We start from the raw sequence: 10,387 nt of genomic DNA, 5'->3' as shown, positions 1-10,387 counted from the left end.
CCTTTTATCGTGGCATGCTTGGCACACCCTCCTCATTCCTGAAGAAGGGCTTATGCCCGAAACGTCGATTCTCCTGCTCCTTTGGTGCTGCCTGACCTGCTGCGCTTTTCCAGCAACACATTTTTAAGCTCTGACCTCCAGCATCTGCAGTCCTCACTTTCTCCTCCTTAAGGTCAGTGGAGCAAAGTTTTTTTAAACAGAGCACTAGGTACCTGGAATATGCAGCCAGAGGAGGTGGTACAAGCAGATATGATAGCAACATTAAGAGGCATTTATATAATCATATGAACAAACAGGGAATTGAGGAATATGGAGCATGTACAGGTAGATGCAATTAGTTTAGAATGGCAACATGGTCAGTGTAAACATGTTGGGGCAAAGGGCCAGGTTCTGTACTGATCATCACCTTGATGCCACTTCCTTGGTTCATCTCCAAGAGAATGGCGAAGGTCAAATTCACTTCCAAGTAAATAGTTTAAAAATTGCCATTTACTTCCAAGGCTGCATTACCTTGATTTACAAAAAGGGCATTTAATTCATATGCTGTGAAGGAGAAATGTGTTATAACCGCATCGTTGGGAATACAAAAGAAGTGATATTTGACCAGACACATCAAAAGCATACCTCTTCAGTGATTGAATCCAAAGATGACGTAGCTTCATCGTACAAGATAATGTGAGGGTTTTTTAGAATTGTTCGAGCAATTGCAACTCGCTGCTTTTCTCCTCCTGAAAGAGACATCAGCTTACGTTGACCTTAGGCTATGAATGACAAAAGGTCCATTTAAAATGCTTCAGTTCTTCCACAAACATAATTCTTCAGGTTAAAGGAAAAAGAAAAAAAGACTAAAAAGTTAAAAGACTATGAAATGTCATTACATTCCCCGTTGGTTTCATATAATGCCACATTTAAATGTGAAGGTTAAACTATTTTGCAAAATAATTTACCATTTGTATCAGTTACAATCAACATGGTTTTATGCCACATAGGGGATTCTGTGACATTACCCACTGAGATTGAAGTTAGAAAGGAATTAGAAGGATGTAGTGTTTTCTAAGAATAGCAATCTCTCTCTTATTACTGACAAACTGGCATTTTGGGCCTAGACAGCTCTACAATGTAAATAACTAGAGCTTCAAATGCAGGGTGCTTCTCCATTAAAATGACAGATTACAGATAAACCATCTGAAAGAACCAGACAAGTTACTGATCACACATCATGCAAATATACAAGTCAACAACCTGTTTCTCTCTCCACAGATCATGTCAGAGATGCTGATAGTTTAGAGCATTTAACTTTTCATTTCAGTTTCTAGCACCCATAGTATTTTGCTTTCAAATAAAGGTTACTCTTCAGTGTTTAGCTGGGAGTCCAAATGCTGAATTAAGCATATGAAACACAAATCCCTATTATTTTCAAATTAGAAGGTTGCTTCATGAAAATATGGAATGTTCAGGGAGAAAATAGCCAACAATAAAAGATCAAGGGAGGTTGGAGGAAAATAATTTCCTGTCTTCCTTACTGGTTTTTAAATTTAAAATCCAGGAGCTAACATTCTAGATGAATTATGTAATTGATATCCTAGATGAATTATATAATTTGAGGGAAAATGTTCAACTCAAGACTGCATTCAAATACAGAGGAAAATTAAATGACTGATCCATCTGCTTTTTAAGAGTTGAAGAAAAAAACAGAAGTTGCATTTTGCATACTCTATGTGGATTCAACGTGTGCCCCAGCAAACAGAGTAATGTCACTGCTATTAATTGTTATTTCAGGGCTCTACTACAACAGTGTAACAGGGAATAAAGGACACAGCCTCATGTTTTTAAGAGGGAAACTCTATCGATACAATCAAATACTGATGGAAAAAGGTCATATTTATCCCCTATTGTGTTTACTTCTGCCTCACAAAGGTGATGCAAGGTGCACAATTTATTGTATTTTAACATCATTTATTTTAGAAGTTTGAGGTGAGCCAATGGCATGAGTGTTTTGGTTTGTGTGTCTGAATGGGTTTAAGGATCAACTTGTACATGTTGCTATAGCACTGGTGATTTTATAACATTGGTCTTAAATCAACCTATTTTCTTGAAGGTGAATAGTAATTTGCTTACATTACTTTGAGAAAGCTTTTACGTGCAAACAAACAACTGTGCATTAGGTTTTCAATTTGGAAAGGAAGAGATTGTTTTTGTTCTTCTTTCTGTTAGGGGAAACATCCATGTCTTGAGGAAAAAAAGTTGTTAGGTTTCAATTGGGCAGTTTGCAGAAATCTCACTGAAGCTGGACAGGTAAAGGAAACAAGATAGTTTAGTTTGGAACTGTAACAAAATAAGTTAGCTCAGTGTAAGGAGTTAAGTTTTAAAGTTCCGGACTAGAAGTGTTTGGTTCATATTCTCAAGACTGGGAATTGAAGCTACAATTAAACTAAGCCCAAAAGATCAAATAGAAAAGTGAATTATCTAGTGTGTGCTGGAAAGGAGTGCTTTAGAGATTAATGTGATTACATTTTACTATGTGTTTCAAACTCTTTAAACTTGTGCCATATATAAATATTTTAAATTTATCATTTTTACCTTCATTTCCTTTGCATAATAAACTAGTTTTATTGTAAAAACCAATCCGTAGCATTGTATACATGTTTCAGCAAAAGACCTCTCAAACAAAAAGAAATGATCTATCAAGCCACATTTCACTTTGGGATCTGGTTTGTCTAATAACATTAACTGGGATCATAACACATTGTTCATCAGAGCTCTGAACTACTCAATTTTTGCTTTTTGTATGGTTTTCACTAGTTACATAAAAATGTGTAAATGGACTTGCATTTCTAATGCTCAAGTACAAGTAAAGAAAATTGTAATGTTTAAGGTAAAACAGTGATTTGTTTTAGAGATATATATATATATATATATATATATATATATATAGCTATATTATCAAAGTTGTTCATCTTGCATTCATCATGACAATTTGCAAAAAACACGAATGTAAAGGGAAAGGAACATTTATTCTGTTGAAGAGAATGATTGGCTGGCAAGTGGATTTTGATTGGTAAAGGCATCGTCATGGAGAATGCATCAGTTAATATTTAAATTTTAAACTAGGCATGTTGATGCTCATTAATCAAGGCATTGGGCTGTGATGAGAACCAGAGAATGGCAGTGCCCTATTCTGGAGAGTTGAAATAGTGGCAGCGTGCATCTGTTATTTGTGTTTGCAAAGATCAGGGCCTGATACATTAATACATATGGCTTTCTATTACATGGAAGTGTGCCATACTGAAGGCTCAAATGACCATCCTAAACTGATGGTCAATGTAATCCTACATACACACAAACAGGATTATCCAGTAAATGGTGCCAATCGCAGAATCAACCCAAGTTGACACTGTTGAGAATTTTCCAAGTGTGGGCTGGTTAGGTGTAGTCCGTTTCTTGCTTGTTACAAACAAAGAAACAGATTATTGGATACAATGTGCCAGTTATTGAAATGTACAGCCTGCAATTACACCAGCATTGAAATTCCTCTACCACATTACTCATTTGTGTAACAAACAAAATGTCTTTATGGTTTGTCACTGGTTTGTCATCCTGTCACTGGTCAATATCACTTTAGGATGATTGCTTGGACTCAGTGTGACACCCTTCCATGAACTGGAAACTACCTATATATTAATAAATAGGGCTCTGTTTCCAATCTCATATAGTCAGCACTCCAGGGAGGTTAAAGAAAATGCTTCGAAGACAATCTAAAACTCTCCTTGAATCAGAGCAGCTTTGACCTTAGTGGCTCAGAGGAACTTATCAATTGCTCAATGTTGACAAATTGCAATTCAAAGCATGATTTAGCTTGATTGCCAAAGTTTTAAAGATGAGTGACAGCAGGGAAGGAAATAAAAACCCAAGGCTGTAAGTTTAGATTTGGCCTGTTCAGTCACTAAGATGCCTGGCAAAAATCTCTCTACCCTGACTGAATATTGCCAAATCAAGGGGCAGCTGTGTTGCAGAATGAAAATTGATGGAAAGTGTGTCAGAATTCAAACCCCACTATTGCACAAGCGATCCCAATGTGAAGTGTAACTAACTTGATCACGAGGACAGTTAATGTCCAACTGTATTCAGTGGGAAAGATAAAACACTTATACCAACTTTCATCAAGGAAACAAGAATTATAGAAACCTTATTTAACTTGACAAAAATGGATTACTAATATGCAAACAAACAATATCCCCTTTAAATTGAAACTCATTCACAAAAAGGTCAGAAGGGACAAACAGCTTTCTTTAGGAATGTTATGGATTGAAAATACAGGGAAAAATAACTCCCAACAAAAAGGATGACTTCCTCAGGTCTTTGGAAAGATTTTGGTGATGGTATCACATTGTGGTTGACCACGGCAATAGTCAATTCAATGACTGGTCATTCAGACTTAGGTCTTGGCTTGAGCTAGAAGATTTTATACTTTGCAGAATCTTTTGATTGTTATGTCTTGTCCACTCAGAGTGGATGAGATTCATTGTGAAAGAGGCCAAGCAACCTGTAAAGCAAATTCTCAATCTAAAATTAGTCTCTCAAAAGTATCAAATCCACCCTTCCAAAACTACAAGCTCTCTCAAAACCAATAAGTGGCCACAATTCAACTTTTCTTTCAAGTTTAATAAAAACGAACAAAACACCCGATTCTTTTAGCTTTGGTTGTTGCTAAGAGTTTTAGAGTCACTTATTAAGGATGAGATTGCGGAGTACTTGGAAGCGCATGGTAACACAGGATTGAGTCAACTTGGCTAAATCAAGGGTAGATCATGCCTATCAAATCTGTTAGGTACACCTGAAACGCTGACTTCTCCACCTCCTGATGCTCCCTGGCTTAATGTGCTCTTCTAGCCTCCTGTTTGTCTACCCCTAGAATGCTTTAAGGAACTAATGAGCAAGTTAGACAAAGGAGAGCCAGTGGATGGGATCTAAATAGATTTCCAGAAGTCTTTTGAGAAGGGGCTGCACAGAAAGCTACTAAATAACAGCCCATGATATAAGGGGCAAAGTAGTGCTATGGACAGAGGATTGACTGAGTGGGAGAAAACAGAGAATGGACATAAAAGGATCTTTTTCTGGGTGGCAGCTAGTGGCTAGAGTTCTACAAGAGTCAGTATTAGGACCGCAACTGTTCATGCTATACATTAACAATCTGGACGAAGGAATAGAGGGCATTGTTGTGAAGTTTGCAGATGACACAAAGATAGTTAGAGGTACAGGATGTGTTGAGAAAGCAGAGGACTTGGACAGGCTAGGAGAGTGGGCAAAGAAATGGCAGATGGAATGTGGGAAAGTGAGTGTTTATGAACTTTGGTAGGAAGAACAGAAGTGTAGACTATTTTCTAAAAGGGGAACAGCTTCGGAAATCTGAAGTACAAAGGGACTTGGGAGTCTTGTTTCAGAATTCTCTTAAGGCTAATTTACAGGCTCATAAGGATAACATATGGGTTCAATTGACAGTTAGGAATGCAAATGCAGTGTTAGTATTCATTTCGAAAGGACTAGAATGCAAGAACAGGATTGTACTACTGAGGCTGGAAAAGGCTCTGGTCAGACTGCATTTGAAATAGTGAGCAGCTTTAGGCCCCATATCTAAGGAAGGATGTGCTAGCCTTGGAAGGGGTCCTGATGAGGTTCACAAGAATGATCCCTCGAATGAAGGGCACGACATAAGAGGAGTGGTTGAGGACTCAGTCTATACTTTGCGTTTAGAAGGAGGGGGAAATTTGATTGAAACTTACAAAATACTGAAAGGCCTGGATAGAGTAAATGTGGAGAAGATAGTTCCACCAGTAGCAGAGACTTAGGAACCAAGGGCATAGCCTGAGTGAAAAGATGACCTTTTAAAACAGAGATGGAAAAATGTCTAAAGCCAGAGGGGATGAATCTGTGGAACTCATTGCCGCAGGAGGCTGAGATAAATGGGTTCTTGATTGGCAAGGACATTGAGGATTTTGGGGAGAGGCCGGAGAATGGGGTTGAGAAACATATCAGCCATGATGTAATGGTGGAGGAGACTTGATTCTCTGAATGGCCTAATTTTGCTCCTGTATCTGACGGCTTTTTTTTTGCTGAGAAACATACACTTTCAAGTTTATAGCCTAAATAAGTATACTAAATCCTTGCAATAAAAAAATGATACATCATTCTACATTTCATAGTGAGAGGCTGTGCAGAACTGCACTCTCGCTGCTTTCTAAAGCATTCTCAAAAAAGCAAAGGTACTAATCACAGTTTTACTAAGTTTATTTAAAATACTGTGTAACTGAATACCAGTTCATTAAACGGAAATACATTGTTCAAGTCTACCACTGAACAGCAATTTACACTGCTGCAGTTAATGATTAAGCTTAACTTAATTTATTTGAGCAAATTATCCACTCCTCCTCCTCTTATGTTAAATGATACGTCACTATTTTAATTATTTTTCTGTTCCTTCACTATCTCCATCCTGCATCCTGAAAGGATTCTTTAGAATGAGACATTACTCCAAGGCAAGTGTCAATTTCACACATTTTCAGGGCTATATAAGTTAACTCACTACAACATAGAAACAACCACCAAATTTGTTGTGGGTGACAGGATTATTTATGGATGTTTGAACAGGAAAGCTAATCTAGTTGTAGATCTTCTGTGTGAAGAAACCAGTATCTGTTTTGACAGACTAGAAACACATGTATCCCAATGGACTAATGTTCTTAACCACTTAATGTAACAGAGGCAAAATATCGGAATGACTTGCCTAAGCTTTGCAAAGTTACTGAAATGATTGACCGAACCTCAAAACAAGATTAAGTTACTATTTTTTTAAAGTTTCCTGTTAGAATGGAATGTGTGTATTTCAGTTACAATAGACACTAACATACAATGTACAAAAGATACCCACGGTAAGAAAAAGTGTAGCTCAAAGTTCAGTAAATATTGAAATTAGTTTATAAAAAATTAAAGCAAAGCAACCTTAAACTCTGAAACCACAAAGCTACCAAAAACATCATTGTATCTCCACCCCTACATAAACTCATGGTTTCTCGAAGTTAAAAGCTTGCTGACTTTAATGGATTGAATAAGTTTATTAAGAACTTCCACAATAAAGTTTATCTGAAATGATAAGATAAAACACCTGTAAATGGTACTTTTTAAAACGTATTAAACATTTTCACTTACAGACGTTAAGCCTAAAATCCTTTGTGGGAGTAATTTCCAACTAATATATCTAATCAAAAATAAAAATTCTTCTACTTCTGTATGCAGTAATGTATTTAAAATTCCCAGTATCAACCAGCAATATGAATGGGTCTAGCAAAATTTGTCTAAGCTAACATATTACCTAAGTGGTTTCTGCTTCAGAGATACAAAAATGACAACTCAACTCTCAGTTCAACTCTGTACTGCAATGTTTCAAGACTTGGAGAGCTGATCTCAACCACGCAAACAAAGTGGATTAAGAACCTACCTTACGGTTCTGCTGCATCACACGCTGAGCAGAGAACAGTAGCCTTACAGGGTGATTCAAAGCTGGCGGTATCTATGTTGCATATTGCCATAGCTATGAACACATTGAGTTCAACAGTTGACAATGACTTGACTCCTGGCATTCAATCCTACTGCTGGCTTACTACTTTTCCTAACCCTTTTTCCTAACACACTCTTCTAACCATTTATTCTTTTATAGCACTCCTTGTAAGTGATAGTAACTACTATGTCTTATGGCAGCTGGATGTAATAATTTGAGTGCCTATTAATATAGTTCCCAAAGTAGAAATATTTCCACATACATGTGATAGACAATTCAAACTGTCACCCTAGTAGGAAGCCCGACCTGCTGGTCTGCAAGTTTAGAATGTATTTCAACAAATTATCAAGGCACTGTTCTAAATATTAGTGGAGCTATTTAAAATGGAGATAAGGCTAGTACCTCCAATCACAATTTCCAGTCTTCCTTGGACTCACCTGAAAGCTTTAGTCCGCGTTCACCAACCTGAGTGTCATAACCATTTGGCATTCTGAGTATTGAGTCATGAAGCCCAGCAAGCTTTGCAACATTGTATACTTCTTCTTGAGTTGAAGTCATGTTCCCATATTGAAGGTTATAAAAGATGGTATTGTGGAACAGGACTGCATCCTAGAAGTCAAAGAACAAAAAGCAGTAGCAACTGCAAACATACAAAATTCATGAATGATGATCGATTGCATTCATTTCACGTGTTAAACCATAACACATTAACACACCTAACCACTGCATACTCAAATTAAGCTGCATTTTCCAGTGCAGTAATCATTATCTGATCTTCAAAAACATAGCATGCATAGAATTTCACTACTGCTTGGAATAGAAATGGATGCTTGACAAAAAGTTTAAACTCTTGCAGTTAAAGTGACTATCTGCACTTTTTAGGAATGGTGTCAGGGAAAATTCAAGCAAGAGCAAGATGATGAGTTAATTGTAGAAACAAGTAAATGATCTTAAGGTACTATTTTGACTCACTTGGAAACAGAACAACAGGAGTAGGCCATTTGGTCCATTGAGCACATTCTGCTATTCAACATGAGCATGGCTGAATCTCTATCTCAAGACCAAATCAAACGACATTTCATTTTAATTTCTATAATTTGTGATAAGGTGCCCTATGGAAAGGTTATTGCAGAAAATAAAAACTCATTGTAGGGAGCAGCAGATTGTGAGAAGGGTGGCTAGTTACTAGATATGAGGGGTTGAGTGTAAAATGCGTTTTTATCAGGTTGTAAGATGCACTAAGTGGTAGGTCACATGATAGGTGCTAGGTTCTCAACACAAAAAATGGATATCAATGCCTGAGATGAAGAGACAGAAGTTACGGTTGGCAAATTTGTTGACAATACAAAGAAACGCACAAAACTAAGATGTAAAGAGGACACAAGAGGTTAAAAAAAGATACTTAAGAGAGTTAGCAAGGATGAGACAAATAGAGTATGTGGATTTTGGATGTGGGTTTGCTCGCTGAACTTGAAGGTTCATTTCCAGAAATTTTGTCACCCTACTAGGTAACATCTTCAGTGGGCCTCAGGCGAAGTACTGCTGAAAATTCCTGCTTTCTATTTATATGTTTGGGTTTCTTTGGTTTGGTGAAGTAATTTCCTGTGAAGTTATTTCCTGTAGTGGAGTTATTTCCTGTAGTGGAAATAACAACCACAGGAAATGACATCACCAACCCGAAGAAACCCAAACATATAAATAGAAAGTAGGAACTTTCAGCAGTACTTCGCCTGAGGCCCACTGAAGATGTTACCTATTAGGGTGACAAAACGCCTGGAAATGAACCTTCAAGCTCAGCGAGCAAACCTACATCCAAAACCTCAACCTAAGCTACAAATCTTCTCAAACCTTGCTAACAGTATGTGGAATAATGTGAAATTGTCCACTTTGTCAGGAAGAGTGAAAAATGAATATATTATCTAAATGGTGAGAGATTGCAGAGCTCTAAACTATAGAGGGATGTAAGTGTTCACGTGCATGAAGCACGAATGGTTAGGATAAAAGGTACAGCAAGTAACTAAGAGAGCTAATAGAACATTATTTAACACAAGAGAAATAGGAGCTTATGAATAGGCCGAGGCAGTTTTCTCTGGAGTGTCAGAGGCTGAGTGGTGACGTTTTAGAAGATCAGGAGGGGAGTGGATAGGGTAAATAGACAAGGGAGTCCAGAACTAGAGGGCATTGGTTTAGGGTGAAAGGGGAAAGAGATGAGACACATCTAAGGGGCAACTTTTTCATGCAAAAGGTGGTGCACATATGGAATGAGCTGCCAGAGGAAGTGATGGAGGCTGGTACAATTACAACATTTACAATGCATCTAGATGGATATTTGAATAGGAAGGGTTTAGAGCGATATGGACTAAGCACTGGCAAAAGGGATGAGATTAATTTAGAATATCTGGTTAGCATGGATGAGTTGGACCGAAGGGTCTATTTCTGTGCTGTACATATATACAGGGCACTGATCAGACCGCATCTGGAGTACCGTGCGCATCGTTGGCCATCTTGTTTAAGGATGTAACTGAAGAAATGTTTCAGAAAAGGCATACTAGACTAATGCCTGGAATGGGCAGGATATCATAGGAACCGTTGGACGGGCTGGGTTTCTATCCACTGGAGCTCAGAAGAGTAAGAGACAACTTGATGGAAACATAAATCCAGAAGGATCTTGACAGATGGATGCAGATAGAATGTTTCCTCTTATGGGAGGGTCTAGAACAAGGGCCACATTTCTGCAAATCAGGGGTCACCCATTTAAAACAGACAATAAGCTCTCAGGTAGTTGAGTCTTCGGATCTCTCTCCGAGAAACAGTGGCAAAAGCAGAGTCCTTGAA

General features: G+C 37.8%; 1 protein-coding gene across 4 annotated transcripts in view; it reads right to left on the bottom strand.

Moving 5' to 3' along the window:
- abcb7 (ATP-binding cassette, sub-family B (MDR/TAP), member 7) overlaps window positions 1-10,387 on the bottom strand; it is a 96,269-nt gene that overhangs the window by 12,016 nt on the left and 73,866 nt on the right. For 3 of the 4 annotated variants that reach the window (XM_043704996.1, XM_043704995.1, XM_043704997.1), the window contains exons 13-14: window positions 7,990-8,161; window positions 625-728 (exon numbers count right to left, since the gene is read on the bottom strand). In XM_043704996.1, coding sequence (XP_043560931.1) covers window positions 625-728; window positions 7,990-8,161 — 276 coding nt within the window. Of the gene's footprint in view, window positions 1-623; window positions 762-7,989; window positions 8,162-10,387 lie in introns of those variants that run through there. The other variant, XM_043704999.1, reaches the window with a different exon arrangement.

Source organism: Chiloscyllium plagiosum, chromosome 15 (genome assembly GCF_004010195.1).
Source record: "Chiloscyllium plagiosum isolate BGI_BamShark_2017 chromosome 15, ASM401019v2, whole genome shotgun sequence".
Taxonomy (NCBI): Eukaryota; Metazoa; Chordata; class Chondrichthyes; order Orectolobiformes; family Hemiscylliidae; genus Chiloscyllium; species Chiloscyllium plagiosum.
The sequence above is the reverse complement of the archived record's forward strand: the minus strand, read 5'-3'. Positions and strand labels throughout refer to the sequence as shown.